Source organism: Grus americana, chromosome 2 (genome assembly GCF_028858705.1).
Source record: "Grus americana isolate bGruAme1 chromosome 2, bGruAme1.mat, whole genome shotgun sequence".
NCBI classification, from domain to species: Eukaryota; Metazoa; Chordata; class Aves; order Gruiformes; family Gruidae; genus Grus; species Grus americana.
Window position 1 is genome coordinate 150,098,653 of NC_072853.1, and position 21,712 is coordinate 150,120,364.

Genomic DNA, 21,712 nt, shown 5'->3' on the forward strand with positions numbered 1-21,712 from the left:
TTAACCTGTTTTGACTACCAGGTAAAGTCAAAATGACATATAAATTATAGGCTATGAAATTATCCTCTGTATATCAGCAGAAATAAGAAAAACATCCGTGGAATGGTAATACATAAGATGCTGTACTTACAAGCACCATACACTTGAACTAATACTATCTTAGGTTTCTTCTCTAAAGAACAGCTAAGAAGAAAGGACCTCAAGAGGGTAGGTCGGAAAAGGGACTGTCATGGTTTTCATAGCAGCCAACTAGAAGGAGTATCCAGGCTTAAGTAGCAACATTCACAGGACAACTAGTAAGTACTGTTAAGCTGGAGACTTAGCAAATGACTGGGAATGATATGGATCACTTCCTAGTAAAGACTGGAAAGTGTGCGTTCCCTTCCCCGGAATCAAATGTAAATCAAAGAGCAGACTGCAACCTCTGGCGCACACCCACATTCAAAATCACCCATGCCAGGTCACTGATATATTTCTAGGAGGTGCTTTGAATACCTTGCAAACAAGCCAACAGTGCTGAACCAACTGGAAATCAAATACAGTCAACTGGCATACACTCACTGTCAGAACATCACCTATCCCGCACAGACAGTAAAGGTGCATTTGCACTGAAGCACTGATGGTTTCGTGTATCTCTGTTAAAGTTGAGGCTACGATGCTTTGCTGAGCTGCTTAGTAACCACACCTCTATACTGTGATGGGCCGAGATCTGTCTTATTGCTATTGTCAGCATAACCTTAGATAGTGAATTTTAAACTGGTATAGGTATATCTATCTGAGCTCCAGTTACTACAGTGTAAGACATATTTTACATCCCTATGGTTAGATCTACAGTACAACTAATTTGAAGATTTCACTTATTTTTTATTCTTTTTCTTCCTTGTCATTCTTCCATAACAAAACAACTTCATCGCACAGGTTTGGAAGTGCTTCAAAGTGCTAGTCTATCCAGCTCCAGGGAAGGCCAGAGTTCTGCAATGAGGAAGTTGGCTTTGGACAAAGAAACACAAACAACGAACTTACTGACAGCAAGGTACTCCTTATCGGCTGACCTTGGTAACGCATGGGTATGTTTCCTCCTTGCTATAAAAGCAGGGCAGATCATTCAGCTTAAACAACTCTTGGGGTAACAGTAAGTTATTAAAAATTGGATTGTTTACAATCATCTGTTCACACATTCAGTAATTTCTTGTGTACCAGCACTCCTGCATGCCTTCTCTGTATTTAATCCAAAGAGGCAAGGTACCTTGAAATAGATACTAGAAAATTCATCCCCTGTAGGAGTTGCTTCCATGGAGATTCTCTGGTATCTAATGAAGCATAAACTGCCATTGAAGCTTTTCCCTTCCCAGTCAAGGCATTTGGAAGTGATCTCTCGTGTGCGTACTCTCAGATATCAACAGGTGAACTCACATGAAATGTTAATGAAGTTAACACAGGTTAATACAGATTACACCTGTAATTCTGTAAATTCTTTACACTCTTTTATTTTGTTGAACACATGTGTTCAACACTGTATCTCCACCTATTAATCAGCTCTGTAAATACACAGAATAAAGATATTTCAAATATTTTCAAATAAAGAAAATTTTCTAAAATCATGAGTGCATACATGATCTACCCCTGTAGTTTTATCGTGGGTACAACCTTCCTTAAAATCTCTAAACAGAGATACAAATTCAGTTTTATTGGCATAAAGTAACTCTACAGGAAAAGGGCCAAACTGTTGTAAATTGCAGCAGAATTTAGACCAGTTAACTTGGCTAACAAGGATTAAAGACGATTAATTATTTCCTACTTTCCTTTCTGGTTTAGCAATTAAATTTTATTTATTTGCTTGGTATTGGTTCAATGGGTAATTTTGTTTAAGAATGAGGCAGTAAGATTGCAGCACCACATATAACCATATGGCACAAACAGCACCTGGACACTTAAAAAGATCAGCAAGAACTGAAATCAAGAACATGTGATACCATATGTTTTGAATTGTGTGTAAATCAGAAACACAATATATCCTCAAAACTCAGGTTAGTTTCCACAGTGTATTCCGAGGTTTCCTTGTACTATAACTTCTTTTTATTCTGTAAGATAACATTTAAAACATAGGAACAAAATCTGCGTATGTTGCAGGGTAAGAAAAGGTACTAACAATTTCATAGGTCTGTTCAGTCCGGTGAGATGAGGTTCATACTTTGTCTCCAGAGATAGGAGGCAAATACAATTTAAAACTTACTGGCAAAAGAACAATTTAGGAAGTGTACTCTCCAGAACTGCCATAATCCTACTCAGGCACTCATTTTGGACTGCTAGGAGGTATTACTAAAGGTATCCACCTTTTGTGATAATAAAGTAATAAAAGCTCACACTCTTGGAATAGGAGAGTTGGGCTTCTTTTCCTCCTCAGCTCTCAGAAGACCACCATAAGCTAAAGATTGTAGGGAAAATCTTCCTCCTGTTACTATGCTATGGTAATGCAGAAATCGTAAAGGACATCAAGGATGCTATGGCCAACCAAACTGGACTCAGCTAGGGAAAAGTCAGTTTGGGTTCAAGTCCACATGAACTGGAGAACCTGTCTTTTACCCATTTATTGTTTAGCATGAAATGCATGAACATTACAGCAGCAGAACTGGAAGTCATGTCTCCCAGCATCAACAGAGGATCTCGGCATGCCAGCTGGGACACTACTAGATCCATATGTAGCATCTTACACCATTTTTTTAATTGTGTTGTAAAGTAATGAAGAAAGTAAATGAATACTGTGAAAAATCTAGTACAGTGAATTTGTAGCTCTGTACTAAAACCCCTGTCCCTTGCGGGGGGGGGTCTGAAAGCACAAGAGAAAACAGCTTTCTCTAGACTAAGCACAAAGTACTAACCTTCTGACCTGGACTATCAGCAGTTCCTAGGATATGGTGATAAAAGAAAGGTAGGAGAAGAATCTTCAAATTTGTCAAATAGCCACAGGCTGAGAAAACAGACAGATAGGTGTAAGCAAATCCACAAAAGATGAGACTGATAAAAACCTCAAATGCTTAGTCACTTAGAGCAATCTGGCGTCTGGTGTATCATTGACTCTTACAACTCAGTAGCGCACTCTTTCATACCACTATGTTTAGTCCCTTGGCTAAAGTGACAACTTGGAAACTTTTGACAACACACATATCCTTTATGAGTTTTCTTGCAAGGTTATTTTATAGTATCTGTTTTCTTTTTAAATATTCTAACTTCTGTCTATCAAATGAGGAAGGAAAAGAATTTTGTATTCTTCACACAGATCAGCACTGCAACAATACAATACTGCTTGTTATTGCTATATTCCTTTAAAGTAACCTTTTTGGTTTATGCCTTACAGCACCCCTGGGGTGTGGCACTGCATGAACATTGCACATGCTATGATCTGTTTTAAGAAACAGCATTTAAGAGATGCCAATAAAAGAGAGTCATAGAATTCCTTGGGAAAATTAGAACCCTCTGGCATTTTTAATTAATTTTGCCCCATTTCAGATCTTAATATAAAAAGCCACACACTAAATGATATTATTAGCATCCAAATAAGTAATCAAGGTGATATGTTTTCAATCCATAAAGATGTCACAATACTTTCAAACTCATCAGATCTTATTTGTACAACAGGATTAGCAACCATTATGTTCTGGACCTTTCCTATATCTAAGAGCCTGTCTCCCTGACACTGTAAAAACCTATAAAGCAGACTGAAAATATGGACTGCAGTCTCTCCTAATGATGACATATAGTATTGCTGCAAATGTCATACTTTAGTAGCAGCTTGCTGTATTTTTGGCGGAATACGAAACAAAATATTTTACTAAAACTAAAAATCAATTTTTAGGCTTTGTAACAAACCACTGCTTTACAACAAATATTGTGTCCAGGGGAACTTAGAATCTAACTCTTTGAAAAGATGACCTCTTGAATGCTTTTAATGAAATCCCTTGATGCTTTGAATCTGTTCTAAAACTGACCAATTCTAAAAACATCCATGGTATCAAATGTTAAGATATTCCAGAAATCTGGATTGCTCAAAATACCAAAGATTTAAGCTCATGAAAAAAAACCCGTATTAAAAAAACTTAAGAGAAATGAACTTCAGATCTAAACTTCCATTTATACATAGTAGCCGTACCCTCTGTAACATACTGTAATCAAAAACATTTATTTCAAATTGGAAAACATTTTTCAAAAGGAAACATTACAGCTTGTTAGAAAAATGTGACCCTTGGGGAGACAAATTTCTCCAGAAAGATTAGAAAATACCTCTTGTGGAGTTTGCATTAGATCTGAAGTCCAGAAGAACAGAGTATCAACGCACAATACAGGAAAACAGTACATTTTTTCAGTTAGAACAAAGAATTCCATGGCTAAAAATCACAGATCAGTATAAAGGAAGGTAATACCTAAGCAGGGAACAATAGGTAAAAATGAAAAGTATCTTGACAAGGCAAGTAATGACTTGCTTTAATATGCCCCATAAATGCCTTAAAACAGTATTTTGATATTGCCGGAGAGCTGCAGCACAGCTCAGTACCACTCTGTCTTCACTGCCACATCTGTTCTTGTTCTGTCCCCATGGCAATCAGGCCGCTTCCTACTCAGTTCTCCCCCGGCTGAGCTGTTTGGTTCCCCAAATCTTTTATGTGTGAGTCACTGAAACACTTACTCATACTTAAAAAAAAAACCCACTAAGAATTCAGATGGTGCTAACATATTTAAGTGGTGTGTAGGTGTGTTATCTGATGCACACAGTTACAGAGATCACCCCTCTATGAGTAAGTTTTACATTACAGATAAACTTGATAAACTGACTGTATGATAGGCTTATTACGACCTTTCCTGAGCTATCCCCACAAATTAATGCCTACTTATATTATTAGTAACAGTCCAAGCCCCTAAGCAGTGTCCAACAGGAAAATACTGTATTTTTAATTAAAATAACTTGAATCAGAAACATTTTCCTCCTCCTTACACTCAAGACAGCCTTGAGCAAGTGATGAATTTAAGCTCTCATATCTCACAACTCTGCCATCACATTAAATGGAAGCTGTAGATGCCTAGAAAGGAGAGCATCTGCCTCCAGTCCTGAGAAGTTTCATGACACTAAATTTTAAGGTCACATTTTATTACATATAGTACCGCCTTCTTCAGTTTGCTTTAGAACACTATTAAAAGTAGGTTGGGTCACAAAAATAATTAGGGTTGAAATATCCATGCTCCCTCTGATACCTCTGAGGAGCACCTCTCAGATAAAGAAGAGGGGAGTCTGAGGCTTGCACACTTGATAATGAGGATCCCTTGACTATGGTCAGAGTCCTTTTTCCAGCAGAAGCTGTGCTGACTAAGGAAGTTACTGCCCACAAGCTGTCCCCAGCTGCTTGTAACTCTCCCTCTGGCAGGGGCTGCTGGCAGGCTGGGATGAATGTGTGCATCTGGGTCAGTAAAAATGAATCCAGGGAGATGAAGGGGTTCAAACAGAAAGTCTCTGGTAGCCGACCTCATCTGGGCTGAGACAGGTTAGGAAGTGCTCAGCAGCAGCTGAGCTGGCAAGTGTGACTGGCAGGAGGGCACTGCAGTCGCCAGGAATGAACTGGCAGCTGTTGTTGTTCCAGCCAGTGAAGATGTAATCAGAAAAGAGACTCGTTTCCCGTGTCTTTGTTTTCACACCAAACCACTATCTGTACCTGATGTACAGGTGAATCTGGCAGGATAGTTTACTCCCAAAGTTCTCTGAATCATGCTGTTACTCTAACAACACCAGGCACAATTTAACCAAAGAGACTGACATTCTTCTCATTACATTTTTGCAAATTTCTTTTAAAATTCATCAGCTAATTGCAAGAATAAGCTTTTGGGACAACTTCTGCTACTAACACATTTTCAGCTATTTCTCTGAAAAGCTTTAGTGTCTCTGAGGCTGACATTTTGCAGTAAGATGCTGCTGCACGTAGAAGTGTTTTTTGTTTCTTTCATGAAAAATATTCTATTTTTAAACAAGTCTTGACACTTGGAAAATGAACATTTGGAAACAGTTAGGAGGACTGTGAATTGTAGCATCTCTAAACATTCTATCCACACAAAATATGATCTGTTTCCACTGTTCCTCACCTTCTTAACCAGCTCTGGTCTTAATTTTAAGTTTTAGGAAATAACTGAAGCCTCAGAGATACAGAGATAGCATCAGTGCCTGCCTAAGACTTGGGAGTATCTTTGGCTTGGAACTGTAAAGGACCTTTTACTCATTCATTTAGCAGGTTTGAGCTTTCACTCAAAAAGATACTACTACTTTAGGGTGCAAATGCCATTTTATCCATTCATAAACATGGAAAAGTACACAGAGATAAAATCCTTTTGGCAATTCTAGGAGTAGCTTTCTAGTCCCAAATCTCTCAGCTTTGGCTTGCCCATAAGACATCTATTTGGCAGCACAGTCTACAATCACTAGAACACATTTCTCAGAATAGCAACAACTTTAAGGTTATCCTTGACACTGGTAGCTTCTGTGGACTAAATTAATGTCATATTTTTGTTGCCCATTAGCTTATAAAAGTATATCATGCTGAAAAATTCTCTGTACAGCTGTTCACTGTCTACAGTGCTGGCTGCAAGCCATATATCTGAAAAAGGTTAAAAAAAGTATATTTTAGTTTTTGAATGTCTAGTACGTGCACAACCTCTCTCCAAATTAAATAAATAAACCTGCACTGAAGATATTTATTTGCATGTCAAAATGATAATTTGCAGATAAATTGGAGTTCAATTCTGTGAAATTATTGCAGAATTTGGCCTTAAAGTTGATAGGAATTCATTCTACCAGGTAGCCTCCAGTTTGTAATTCTTCCATGGCTACTAAGCATCAAGAAGATGACAGGGTCATCAGCTAAACGGTGTGCATGAAGTAAAATAAAGGGAACTCAGAACCTGCACAAGAGAAAACCTGTAAGTACAAAAGCTAATGTGGATTCTCTTTCATCTCAGGATGTGCATTTTTCTCAGGAGATCATAGTTGTGTTTTCATGACACACAGGCATGGAGATAAACAATCATTGTAACACTGGTGAAGAGTCTGGGTACAGATACGAATAATTAAATGCAAGGAATACACTTAGCTGTTTCTTTTGTTGTTGTTTGTTGTTAAATGAATAAAACCATGTTGAAGTTACTTGCTTCTTAGGGTCAGGATTACAATATATTGTTTTCAGATGTTCATACTATTCTTAAAAAAACCAAGTTCCATACAGTAAAATTATACTTAATAAGAATAGGTTATTATGCAAAGCAGGAAAGTACATTTTACACCTTTCTCTACTCTGATTACAGTCTGATGCCTCATGCTGTTGTGTTTTTTACAATGTGAGTATTTAGCAATGATGTATGAGAAGTAAAGCTACATGGTAGAAAAATAAATTATTTTACTACATTTACCAACTGGCTTTCAACTTACTCATAAAATCCCTCTGTTTCCTCACTCCTACAGCAGAGAGATTTAGCAAAACTATTTACTGAGATGGCTTCATACAGCAAAAACATTCAGATTTCTACTAAACAATGCTTGTTTTGTTGCTTGTTTTTGGAATTTTGCAGCACTAATGGTCCTGTTTATGCCAAGATTAATAACCAACAGTTGTAAATACATTTCAAACAACTGGAGGCTGAAGAGGAAACAGATCATATCAATGGATTTGTTTGTGAGCAGACTTCAATGCCACCACTGTGCATGGATTATAATTCAGAGGTTCACTTTTTTTATTAGTTATGTTCTGGAAACCATAAATAATGTATTCATTTTAAAGAATTACATGATTGACCAAATCCACATAATCCTCTAGAAGTTTCCTCCTAGTGACTAGCAAGCAACATTCCTTTGAAGTTCATTCCTATTTTTCAGGCTGCACCTCCAGTTTCAGATTCAGGAATTCTGTTTAATGTCTAAGAACTAATACTGATGTCTGTAGAGTATAAACAGTATAGCCACATTATTTTTAAGCTACAGTTTCCCAAGTTGGATTCCACTTTGTTTCCTCTGAAAATAATAAACAAATGGTATTTTCCCACTTAACCTGCATATATGCTAAATTCAGTAATCTGACGTGCCAATTTGAGATAATGAAACTAAGACATCACTTGAAAAACACAGGAGGTTTTCTCATAAAAATGTCCAAGTTTAGGCACATATGTCAATACTTTGCAAACCAGATAAAACCATCCTGATTCTGGAAGTACAAACAGCCACTCATCTCATTAATATCTAGAGAATCTAAATGCACTATGCTTTTTTTAAAAATCAATTTATATGTACGAGTAAGTCTAAAAAAGAATTTACATGTCCAACTTTCAGCTACATAATATGAAAGCAGATCTTAACATCTTAATTAAGTGTCTAAATTCTGGAATACAATGAGAGGTTTGAAAAACAAAGATCGATGCAAAGCTAGTCATATTTGCAATCTCCTTTTAGTTAAAGTTAATCATGTCCGTACACCAGACATCAAAATACAACATTTTCTGCTGATACTTTGCAGTTAAGATGCACTTTCACTGATGCCAAGATCTGACTTTGGGTCACAATTACCAGCCCTTTTTGCCATGTTTAAACCAAGAAATCCCACTTTAAATTACAACCTCTAAAAATTGACTAACCTTTCAGTATTGAAGTTGGAATGAGACAATTCAAAAATCCCATGAGTCTGATCTGAAATTAGTTGTTGGATTTAAACAGCTGGAAGGGGGGAAGGGAGACATATCTGAAGGACTCCCTTTAGGAGAGAAATAGAGAACAGTTAGTAGAAGGAAGCAGGTTAAATAATGTGAGAAGAACAGTGTCTATAAAATGAAAAAGGGATAAAAAGAGAGAAAAATGGGTTCAGAGCAGTAATAAGTCTTAATAGAAAGTGGAACAGAAAAGGCAAAGGGAGGCAAAGGAGTGGAATCTGTGATGCTCCAAGACTTCATGTAGAGTCTCACCTCGAAAACTGTAATTATTTGCCTCTGATTAAAGTGTAAAACACTGTGAGAGGTATGATACTACAGAATAAACTGACATTGGGGATTTGGGAGTCTCATATAAGGCTGGGACAAAGAGTCACTCAAACTAGTAACAGCTAGTTCCTCAAGTGTTCTGACCATGGCTATGTTGACAAGGGTACATTCTCTAAAACCTGCAATTGGACAAGACACAACGATAACTCAAAAACGCAAGGGATGGCAGGTAGTGGTACTGGTGCTTTAGTCAGCACTACATTTATGCATATCTCATGGAATGAATCCACCAATATTAGCATCATTCCAAACTTATACTGCAGTGTCATTTAGCTTCTCAAGACCAGGCAGATATCAAACGTTGTTCCAAGCACTAAATCCAGCTTCAGGCTCTAAATACATGACACTTGTTTGGAAGCATTTATAAGAAAAAAAGTACTTATTTTCTAAAAAACTAGATGCAAGCACTAGTTGTAGGGAAGGTGCTATCTTCCTGCTAAAGCATGAGGAGGCTAAGATCCAAAATGTGCACAGCCATGTGCATGCTAAGATGCATGCTAAGATCATCTAGGACTTAGTCTTGATAATTGCATCCTGCATAACAAAATTTATATTGCAGTTTCGTTTCAGCCTGATATAACATGCTTTTATTTTATTTCCTAAGCAATAATGTGAAGATATCCACACTTTCGAGGTATACATCTCCTGCCACTCATTGGTTATGGGTTAGTATGGTTAATAAGAGTTGACTGGTCACCAAGGAAAGAAAATTTAACACAGGGTATCTTCATATTGGATAAAAGATGACCCAATAGGAAAAGCATGTGCATTCCTTAAATGCCAGGTGAAAAATAAGAACCAATTTAAGCAATTCCACTATTCGCCAAGCAGTATTACTGAAGTGCTGTAATTACTACACCAAAAAAATGTGAGTATAATTTCCATGTGCCTTCATGTGAGACTGTCCTGGTTCTGGCAAGGACAGAGTTAATTTCACAAGGAGCCAGGACAGGTGACCCAAGCTGGCCGGGGGCTATTCCATACCGTGTGACATCATGCTCACCATAAAAGGGGGCCGGTCGGGCAGGGGCGGGTTCGGTGTGGCTCTGGGATGGGTTGAGTGTCCAGTTGGTTGGTCGTTGGATCGGTAAATTGTTCTTTGTTATCACCCATTGTGAATATCTGTTATTAGCACTGTTGTTGATTGTTTCCCTCTCCCTTGCTGTCCCAGTAACCTGCCCTTATCCCAACCCTCGAGGCTTTGCCGTTGTTTTTCCGTTCTCCTCCCCAGCCCGCCAGGGGAGGGGTGAGCGAGCGGCATGTGGCACCCAGCTACCGGCTGGGGCTAAACCACGTCAGAGACAAACATTATATTTTACTTTCTTAATTAGTTCTGTAATACTGCTAAATACCTAGAAATTGTACAATATTAGTATTGCACTAGACATGACTAATTCTTCAAAGAGAAGTCCCAGGACCAAATCCTAACTAAATGGCTACAAAAGGCTCTCATCCATTTCTCTTCCATGACGGAAAAAGTTCAGACTGGATTTGTGAAAGTTAGGAAAAGTTCATGGTCATGGGCGTTGGAGCAAAATGCCAACCAACTAATCTCTGTCTGTGGAAAGGACATAGCATTATTGTGGGACCCACTGGACTCAGCGAGTTGCATTTGTGCTCAGAGAGCAACTGTATTATCACTCCATTTATTTAGTGTATTTACTCAGACATTTCTAGGACAACTTCTAGAAATGCTCCCTCACTGTGGAGGTGGAATAGAAATATATAGCTTATGCAAATAGAAATTGGAATCAGGCATTTTAAAAAAAGGCCGGTCATCCCACTATCATTGCTTCACTGAAACAAATGAATCATTATTGCATAATTTCCTCTGAAGATAACAGGAAGTCTTGATCCTTACCTCAACACTGGATTTAGTTCAATGGCTTATTTCATTTTCTTATAAAACACTATCATCATCTAGTGGTATATTTTGCTAATATGTAAACTGCATGTTATGAAGATGAAAGCATTTCATTTACTTAGCATTAAACATTTAGAATAAGACATAGATTTATCATCTTGCACTTATGCCAAACTATGTGGAAGTGGGGGTGGAAAATGAAGTAACATGAAATAAACTTGACAGACCTATTGAGGATTTTGAGAACAAACAACATGCTGACATTTTATATGACAGAAACTTGAATAATTTTCTGTCCAAAAGTGAGGACAGACTAAATAAAAAAAATACAGCTTCAGGATGCTTCATATCCTCATTCATACTATCCATAACGTATAAAGGGACATGAGCAAATATTTTGAAAAAAACCTCATAGATTTTTCAAACAAAAATATTTTTGACACTGTTTTTCTTATAATTGGGGGTTGGGGGGATGAAATTTCCCATTTACCAAAGTCCACTATTTATTATGAACATACAACCAGAATCTACATAAATAAGTTGTTGACTTACGTGGTAACTTTTCAGTCTAACAAAATCGACTTTCATGGAGATGAACCTTTCTGAATTTCTGCTGAGATTTTTAATGTGCTCCACAAGGTCAGCACAGAACTTGTAGCCACCTTTGAGGACACAGAGAACCACAATATCATTGTCTCCAATGTCTTGCATAATATCTTTGGCCAATCGTTCTGTCCTGGGGCAAAAAAAATTAAGGATAAAATAACATTAGATGCGGATTCTCTAAGTTCATGGTATGCTTCCCATGTGGTTACAAAGAAACACTATGGTGACAATCTGTTTAAGTGTCTTGATTTGGCTGGCTTTTGATCAAGTTCACAGAAGGCAGATATAGAGTGATGGATGCAAGATGCAAAGCATGTGAATCAAACTGGTTAACCTTAAATGCATAAATTCCCCAGTTATAGAAAAGGGAGTAACACATCTCAGCATATGTTGAATTCAGAAGCATTTCAGACACTTTGGAGTACAAAATACAACTTAGCCTTCAGTTTTACCTCACAAGAAACATCAATATAAAATATTCCTGTGCAACCACCTAACTTGTTACATTAGTTACTACCCAAGAACAATAAATTAAGTGAAAGATAGGGAAGAGGATTATTAAAAATACTTCTCACTGATAGGCTTTGGAAAATGCTACCCCTACAATCGTTATAAAACTATACACAAATAGTATAAAGAAATATATCAATCAAAATTTTATAAAGAGTGTACGTTATCACTATTTCACACAGCAAAAAAAGAAGAGTGCAAAGAACTTCAGTGACTTGCTCAAGGTCACACACGTGAGAATAATAAGCTCCAATTAATCCAGAATTGCAGGGTTCCCATACCTGTCTTGTCTTTGACAATTCTGCCTTGCAAACACAACATGGCAGATGATTGAAACCAAAAGATACACATTTCTGCCATACAATTGTACATAAATTTTCAAGATAAAAATAATAAACATGAATGCTTATCTTAAGTAGCTTTGATTTCTAAAGAGCAAGGTAGATGGCATTTCTAGACCTAAAACAGGGTACCAGGTCATTTCGAGATGTAAAGCAGGTATCACAGAAAACTGAACAATGTTGTTTGGTGTTTTGAGGAAACACAGCTCAGTGCATTATTTTCTGTAAACACTTTCGCTGGAAAGTTCTTTGATAGCTCTCTGAATTAGGTTAGTATTTTCAGTGAGTGGACTTCTTTACAGGATGCATTTTATTAAATAATCCTATAACTTAGCCCATGTCTTTCAGGATTACATTTTTCACCTCTTTTTTTCCTCTACCCACTGTAATATGGGAATCCATTTGCCACTACATGAATACACTGAACTTTAGTGAAATCTACATGTGTGCATGTACTGGAGAAGAATAAGCCCTATATTGAAGATAATATACTAGCTATGAGCAAAAGTTGTCACTTTATTTTCAGATCTTTGTATTTTTAATACTCAGATAAATTCCATATAGCAGCAATTAGAATTTTTTAGATTTGAAAAATGTAAGATATCATTAGGTCATCTTGTTTGACCTCAAATATATAATTCCTTTAACTGATATAAGAATGAAGATTATTAAGAGAATTACACTTACTTTACTGAAGATTAGTAAAATAGTCTTTTATCAGCTGAGAATAATGGGGAAAACCTTTCAGTAAGAAGAAACACTTCTCTGGTGATTTTAATTTTTTTATATTCTTCCTGAGATTGTCTGAGGAGCTGAAATTTCAAAAAAACCCAAGTACCATTTTGCATTTTAAGAGAGTATGAACTCCAGCACAGGCAAAAATGTATTAATTTCAACTTTTAAATAAAAACATACCAGGTTTTTAACCTATATTTAATTGCTACCAACTGACAAGAGAATTTTCTCAAGTGCTGATCTTTCTTCCTACATGAAAATTTTGCATGATCACAATATATTCAGTTCTGCATCCTTTTCCATTAGAATAAAATTATTATTTTCTGCTCGAATAAGAAAAAACAGTGGAGTTCATTCTGCTGGACTACAAAAATAACACTGGAGTTCAACACTTCAAATTTATATTGAATTCTATGACAAGTGAAGTTGTAACGTATTTATTTTTTAAAAAAGAGCAATTAAAAGTCAGTTGACCCTAACCAAAAGAGATTAAAAATTCAACACAATGGTAACTGAAAAGGCAAGGAAAGAAAGCTTGTGTTTAAAAACAAATACAGGAGTCATAACTCTTCCTTATGATGGATGTTTACAATTTTCTTTCAAGGAGTTCCAACAATTACAGCACTTGCAACTGGCTGTCAAAATGTGGTAGGTTGAAAGCTGCAGGCTGAAAATGTCCCACGGAATTCCATTCAGATGTTCCTAATAAATATACTGTTGAAAACTACTGTTTCCATTTTGCAACGTTTTTTCATAAGATTTTTAACAGCATGTCAAAATAGTAACTGAGCATGAACACAGCTGGACTACCACAAACGCCAAAGCACCATCAAATGCCTACACTGAGAGCAGATGGGAAATATTCCAAGGTAAGGAATGAGGGATGATCAAGCTTTCCCACCACCACCCTTCAAACCTAGCACCTGGACCCAAACAGTCCACGACACACTTTTCGGTTGTGCTGAATGGCAGAAGTCAATGGTGCAGCTGGGAACCATTAGGTTAATCAGCATTAATGATTTGTACTAGGGATTTGCCAAAGTTGTACATAATTGAATGTAGTTTTTTCTCCTTTTTGTATTAAAAACACAAGATGGTTAGAGTGCAAGTGGGACATTCACGTATAACTATATACAGAGCTTTGTACTTGCCCTTTCACCTTCAGTTCAGCTCTCTTGTAATCTACCTTCCAGTGCCAATTTCACTATATGATCACACTCCTTCTTGTGGGACCCCTGTCTCACTCAATGCCCAAATCAGAAATTAGGTGAAAGAAGTTAGACCAGGAGTTACAAAGGCAACTACAAGACTAGCATTTCCTAACCTTCAAGCATTTATTTACTTTCCAAATTAAATAAATAAAATTATTTTTTTTAATTGCTAATATAGTATTTTAGGACAAATGTTATATACACTCCATCTGTGGATGACAGGCTTTATAAAAAAGAATACTACTGACCAAAGAATTTATTGAGTAACATTCAAACTACACATACCTGTCAACAATAATGCCATGAGGTATGAGCACATATTCCAGATCTCCGTAGTAGTGCTGAGGATAAGTGAACAAATCCAGACTGTATCCGGGCCAGTTGTCTGAAATCTGAATATCAAATAGTACTGTTAAGAATACTTCATAGCATTTGACAATATGTAATTGATATAAAATCAGTGTTCTAGTACACTCTGTTGGCTAAATTAATTGTATGACATACTCTCTTCCAGTTATAATTTACTATTTCATTTTTCCTATTAATTATGTTGCTTCAGAAATCAAATGCTACAGTTTTTTTTCCCCACAGAATGTGTGAAATTTCACCTGAAATTACAAACACCTAGATAGAAAGAGGAAATATTTAATACTAAACTAGAGGCAAGTCTAAGTTTCTTACTACTTTCAAACTCAAAATGCAAATGTAAGATTACCAGTAAGAAGGGATTCTCCAATGGGAGATTCAGACAGTGGGGTTAAAGGTCATAAAATCATACATTAAAATTGTACATTTCTGGTTTAGAGGTATTTTAAAGTCACATGTAAATAAATAAATATTCTACAGGTGAAACAGCGCATAGGGAAAATAAATTATGTGGTTCATGGACGGTATCTGTACCAATCAGTGGAAGACTGAGCTTCTTGCCAAAGGTGAGGTTCTTAGTTTAGCTAAGTCATCAAAGATAAGTTATTACAAAATGTTTGCATTTCACCTCACTGTCACCTAGTCTGTAAACCCATAGACTCACAGAAAAAATATTTTACAGATTTAATATATGATAGTTTCATAAGTATCAGAATACAACAAATAGGAGATCCCACAGCATACAATGGCAGTAGAGATTAAGTAGGGCAAAAATCAGCCAACAGATAAAGGCTTCAGAAAGCTATGAAGATGCAAAATCATCAGCACAAGAACTAAACAAACTCTAAACCAACAATTTCCACAATTCCTTATGAAAGACAAGACCTGCAGGTTCACAAGGTATCTTGGAATCATTACAAAGCTTTGCTTCAATATTGGTTCAGGATAAAAAGCAACGTCTAATCAGTTTTCTTTACAATCATGTTTCTCAAGTCACATATTGTCTTTCTCCTTTCTACAGTTTGGCCATGAACCTTGAGTAGAAGGATGAATGGTGAGAAACTTGCCTTTGTGAAGTGCACATCTTAATGGCATTTCTGCTAAAGGACCATCACTGAAACTAACCTCTGCTTACGATTTCATGTAGTAGAGCAGTAAACCATGTCTCAAAAATATCTAGGCTAACACAACGTATTTGATGTTGAGTTGTTCCTCCACATCTAGTCTTCGTGAACTTAGGCATAGCCCTGCCTCATGCTGTACTGAAACTGTGTTCTGCCTGATGGACTTTTGTTTGGTTGGGATTTTTTTGCACATTCATTGACAGCTACAGACACCTCAACTGTTGTGTTTTCTTAACTCTGCCCAACAGTTCCTGTATCAAAAGAAGTTATTTGCTGGTAACTACTACTGAACATTTGCCCCTCTTGACTCGAGATACTGGAACCAACGAAAGCCTTTCCCCTGACTTACACAAGCTTTGAAACTACACAACAGAAAAATGTTACTTAGTTATGTTCCTCACTTCCATAGAAACAGGAGATTATAAATATCCTCCTTGGCGAGTCTTTTAATCAGAAGGAAATCTTGCTCCAAAAACACTGCTGCAGAAGGACTGGGAAGCCTCTTTTCCCATCTTCACTTTCAGTACCTGGGGGTGGCTGACACTTTTTAAACATTTTGTAGCAATGCACTGTCTGGCATGATTTTGTTCAAAAGCATTTTAGATAAAATGAAACAATTTCAGATAGTGCTTTAAATTGCATAAGTACTATGAACACCCACTAAGAACCCTTGTCAGTATTGCTTACTTATGCATTCTTGTCAAATTGCATGTTTTTAGTGGGATGCAGAAGATCAGACTAAATGGATAGAAACTGATTCAGAATTCATACAAGCCAATGGCTTTTACTTAAGTTACAGCAAGTCCTTTATGAAGCAGGATCAGGATGAAATTTTGATTCTTCTATCTATCCTTCTGGTTCTCTTGAATAAAAGAATATAAATTGCATTGCAATAATATAGAAGTTCTCATTTACAAGTGCTCACTGACATTTGACAAATAAGATTAAATTCACCTGTACTTTCTCATTAATTATTTTTCTAATATAATAAACCTGTTTTACATTCGTCCTTCTTTTAAATGGGCATTTCCCAAAAATAAGGCTTAGAAATTCTCATTTAGCCTAAAGCTATTCACAGTGTTATGCTATATGACAATTTTCAAGTAATTGTAAATTTTTATGAGTATTCTACTCGTGAATTTAAAAAGGAAAAAAAATGCAATTATCCTCAGTTTATAGCTAAACATCAAAAAATATCCACCCCAAATTAAACTCAACTTCTATTTACTTCTGGCTTTGGCCCTTGAAAATATGAAGGAAATATTTGTGATTGTTTCAATAAAAAGACAGTATTCAACTGGATAAATAAATATATATACACTAAATATATTGGTACGCAAGTATGTAAAAAAAGTCCTACAGTGAAACAAACAGCTATTTTTAAAGTTCAGGCTTGGCATGTTCAAGCAGCCCAGCAGAAATTCTTCAGTAGGTCTTTAAAAAATTGATGTGAATGTATACAAAAAGGAGTACAAATACATAGCAATACCCGAAAGCATTCCCTTGAGGCATATGAGAGAAGCTGGAGACATTCAATTGCAACACCTGTAGAAGAACATTGCTAGTTTTCTTGTCAGGCAAAGTGGGTTCACATGAGGTTTGAGCACAGTACTTGCTTCAAAGCAACAATGATCCGGATTCTGCTTTGGTATAAAGTAAGGGAATGAGCATCGAGCAAAGTCCAGCTTTTGTAAACTTAAATCCTACTTCACTGGCTTTACTTTTGGTTGGTTTTTGGGGGAGTTTGGGGACCACACACACACATTTGTGTGTATCAAGTAGAAGAAATGAAATCTGTATAGCAGAACACGGTTATGAGCATTCATCTCCTCCTTTGCAGCATCCTCACGTTGCTTTGGTGCTAAACACAGTCACCCACTTTAAAAATGTCATTTATTACAGAGGTGTCAGGAGAGGTGTTTGATGCACGGTGGTTTCAGGCAGCACCTGAACATACAGCGACGGGTTTCTTTGGAAGGGGGGTGGAGGGGACGCTAGCACAGACAGGGTGTACCTGCTGCCCACACAGAGCCCTCAGCTCCACGCCACGATCTGGGCGGCTGTTCTGCAACTCAGTTAAAATCCCAATGCCACAATAAAATAAGAACCTACCTAAGGTGGTGGCAGTGATGGTATTTGTTTCACAGGAGAATCTGGTTTGTCCCTCAGAATAACGATCATATTCATTTATTTTTGCATAACTTATTCAGCCCCACAGGTACTCAAAACCTTCTGCCAAAATACAGTCTTTTTCCCACCACAGAAGAATAAGGCGCAGCCTCAGAGCATGCTTTTACAGCGCTCCCAGGTCCTCAAAAGGCCTCCGAGCATTTCGGCGGGAGCCAGACACGTCGGGATCCCTGGGGGATCCTGATCTCAATTACGCAAACAACCTGGTGAAACGCACAGCTCGGGATAATCCAGGACCGTGTTGTCGCGGTAGAAGCCAACAGCCCGGTGAAGCCTGGGGAGCCGGCCGGCCTGCCTGTAGCCCGGGGAGCCCAACACGCACCTTCGCGCCGCGGGCCGGGTCAGGCACCGACCCCCTCCGGCACCCCCCGCAGGGCTGGGGACGGCGGGCTGTGGCGTGAGGCAACGCAAGCGCGGGGACGAGAGCAGGGTGAGGGGACGCGGCCCAAGTGCCGGCCGGGTGAGCCCGGTGCAAGCGGCTCCGCGGGCGGGAGGGCGTAAGGGGGCAGGCGGGGGCTGGCGGCGGCCTCGGGCTGATGGCCGGGCACAGGGGCACGGCAGGGAGCAGAGCGGTGCCGGGCCCCGGCAAGCAAGGGCACGGCGGGCGCGGAGAGTCAAGCACAAAGCACCGGGGGAGCGACAGCCGCGGGGGAGCGGTGCCGAGGGGCGGGCGGCGCGGGGTCTGCGGCAACGCTTGGCGGTGGAGGACAGGAAGGGGGAGAGGGGCGACCGTGCACGGCGGGGGGTGGGGAGCGGCCGAGCTGGGCTGGGCCGGGCCGGGCGACGCTTGCATTTACCACAACGCCGCGGCCTCCACCGCTCTGCGCCGCCGCGCTGCTCCCGCCTTGCCCGGCCATCTTCCTCACGCCCGCCCGAGGGGCTGCGGCGGGGCGGGGCCGAGCCGGGCCGGCCGGGGGAGCGGGGCTGGAGCCGCGCCGGGGGCCGGGCTGCGCCGGCAGCTGCTCCCCGGCGGGCCGCAGTGGAGGGAGGTGGCGGGGAGTCTGGCGCCCGCCGGGCTGCGGGGTGCCCGAGGGACAGGCACCGGGGCGGGGGGCTCCACCCCTGTGTTTGGGGCCGGTCCCCCCGCCTCCCTGGGGAGCAGAGCTTGCGGTGTGCCCGCCGGCAGCCGGGGCTCACCAAACAGGCAGGCATCATCTTTTCTTACGCCTTGACGAGCCAGGCTTAATTGCTAAAGGTCTCTAAAGAGGAAAGGAAATACAGACTGTAACGCTTAAGCTAAACTTTTGTATGAAAGTCATGGGACGGGTGTTCAGGAAGCGCCGCGTGGGGCACCGCGGTGTCTGCAGGCGGGTTCGCCTTGTCTGCCAAACGGGACGTGAGGTGGGAGCAGCTACAGGCCCAGGTAGGGCTTGAAGAAGCCAACACTGGTGACAGACTGGCAGGTGGTGGAAGGGTTTGGACAGAGCTGGGTAAGAAGCCTGGGCTGAGCGAGTTAGTAGATAAGATTAAGCTGGTGTGGTTTAAACCGACATTTTTACAGTGTTTTGCTTATGCTCTAGGGACAAAAAAGGATGCCGGAGAGCAAACTTCCAGTAGTTCATTAATCTTGCTTTCCATCCTTGCTGACTTCTGAACTGGTGCTCCTTCTTACCCACCCCTGCGTACATGCTGGAGCAAGCTATGTCTTCCCAACACCTTCAGCCCACCACCACGGTGCTCGTGCTGTCTGTCCAGCAGAAGATCAGGAGCCATCCCACTTGCAATTCTGTTAAGATTATTATTAATATTTTGCTTTCACAGCCTCACAGGTGAGAAGGAGCTTGTTTCTTCTCTTGGGTTACTCTGATCATTGTCTACCTTTGCATTCCATTATAAGAAGTTCAAATTTGGACTTGCGCCATCCTTTTTGTATGCTATCTTTTGGGAAAAATGCTAACAGCTTTGCAGTCCGCTGCAGGTAAAACTACAGCTTTTTACTTTCTTAAAAGTGAAAGTTTGTTATAATTCACAGTATTTATCTGTTAAATGTACAACTGGTAGACTTCTGCCATTCCTATACTAGAAATTATTAAAGAAAGAAAAAGTTGCTTTTAGGGGAGGCCTGGGCATAATGAAGTATGCTTAGTGATACCTGAGGGGCTCTTAGCGACCAAGTAGGAAGACATTTCAATTCATTTTTCAATTACTTTTCAAGAATGTAGTCGTTGAGACTTGTAGGTCACAAGTCATAACAGATGAATACAGAGAACACCATGGGTGTGTCTGCACCAGGAGCTTGGTGTCCAGCGTGGGCTAGTTTTAAGCTGCATCCTGTTAGTGCACTTACATTAGAACTGATAGGACAACTGATAGCTTAGGAATCTGGTGTTAAGAGGCTCCTATAAATGAATCATCAATTAAAGTCTGGGTAAATACTAAAGCAATTGAAAATTATCTTGTGTTAAATGCTTTGTTTCTTACATGAAGCCAGATCTGTTTGCTTTTTGGTGGGTTAAGGAACACTCTTAGAAGAACTATTGCTATAATTGACAGCATGTCTGAAAGAACAGAAGAAACACCAGGTTTACAAAGTGACAGAAGCCAACTCCAGAATATGTCTACCTCGGCAGTGATGCCTGTATATGAAGGCTGAGGTATGCTGTAAAAAATAAATCCTGTTCACAGTGCTTTAAAATAAACTTCAGAAAAAATAGTGAATTTGATAAACAGTATATACATATTTGTACAAACCTACATAAAGTAAATAAAAATATTTTTGTAAAATATATATGAGATTTTCATAATGGGCAAAATTCCTAAATACTTTCACATTTCAATTGCATGTCAACATTTCATACAACTATTGAGAACGAAAGTCTAATGTTTCATCTAAACTTTGGGATTAAATGCTACTGATTTGTACCCACAATCACTTTTCAAGATTTGAAGATTCTTCTTGCTCGGAGGTGGGCAAGAACCCCTTCTAAAGCCCACATTCACTCTAAAGCTAGTGCAATCTGATTCAGTTACCACCACATAACAGATAAAGCTGCTGTTGCATAAACATCATAGAACTGAGCTCTATAGTTCTGAAGCTATTTGGATTACAGCTAGAATCTCGGATAAATTTTGCTACAGATGTATGAGTACTGGTTTCTTCTACCTTTTGGACAAGTTGGGTTACCGTTACAGAATTTTCTGCCTTTTTTAACCACATTCTTTATCAGACCACTAGAATACAAGAGATTTTTCTAACTACACCACAGATAGAAGCTTAATGATTTGGAAAAGATTAACATGAACAAGATACTAAAAAGTAAATTCCTCTGGCATTGTGCTGAAAATCTTAAGCAGGAAATGTTTGTTCTTCCCGTCAAGGTTGGACGACTGTATTTTGTCAAGTTGTCTTTTTTGTATTCTCTTCCAACAATTTTACAGGGCTCTCTTCAGAAGTGTAATGAAGTGTCATGTCTTGCTAATCACAATAAATAAGAATATGGAAATGAAAAACTAGATAAATTTAGCTCAGGTACAGTTTGAATGGTAGTGCCGCTATCAACAGCCACCAGTCCAACCTACAAAGTTGCTCTTCTCCATGTAAAATATTTTCATTGGCATAAAACGTAATACTTTTTGTTGTTGTTGTTGTTGTTTTGTTGCAAATGAGACAAATTCATGGTTCTGGAAACCCACAGAATTAATAGAAACCAGAGTTAATGAGGTCCTTTGTGCGTGATGGAGATGAAGCTGCTAAGGATTTTGCTATGGAGG

General features: G+C 39.0%; 1 protein-coding gene and 1 long non-coding RNA gene across 4 annotated transcripts in view; one reads left to right on the top strand and one right to left on the bottom strand.

The window, feature by feature from the left end:
- Nucleotides 1-18,903, bottom strand: part of PRTFDC1 (phosphoribosyl transferase domain containing 1) — a 48,013-nt gene extending 29,110 nt beyond the window's left edge. The window contains exons 1-3 of one of the 3 annotated variants that reach the window (XM_054818566.1): nucleotides 18,799-18,902; nucleotides 14,607-14,713; nucleotides 11,471-11,654 (exon numbers count right to left, since the gene is read on the bottom strand). In XM_054818566.1, coding sequence (XP_054674541.1) covers nucleotides 11,471-11,654; nucleotides 14,607-14,713; nucleotides 18,799-18,858 — 351 coding nt within the window. In that variant the 5' untranslated portion in view covers nucleotides 18,859-18,902. Of the gene's footprint in view, nucleotides 1-11,470; nucleotides 11,655-14,606; nucleotides 14,714-18,798 lie in introns of all 3 variants that reach the window. The other 2 variants (XM_054818565.1, XM_054818567.1) reach the window with 2 other exon arrangements.
- On the top strand, nucleotides 17,962-21,451 carry LOC129203709 (uncharacterized). The gene is made up of 2 exons (XR_008576123.1): nucleotides 17,962-18,431; nucleotides 19,522-21,451. It is a non-coding gene; the product is annotated as an uncharacterized LOC129203709 (long non-coding RNA).
- Nucleotides 21,452-21,712: the final 261 nt, after the last annotated feature.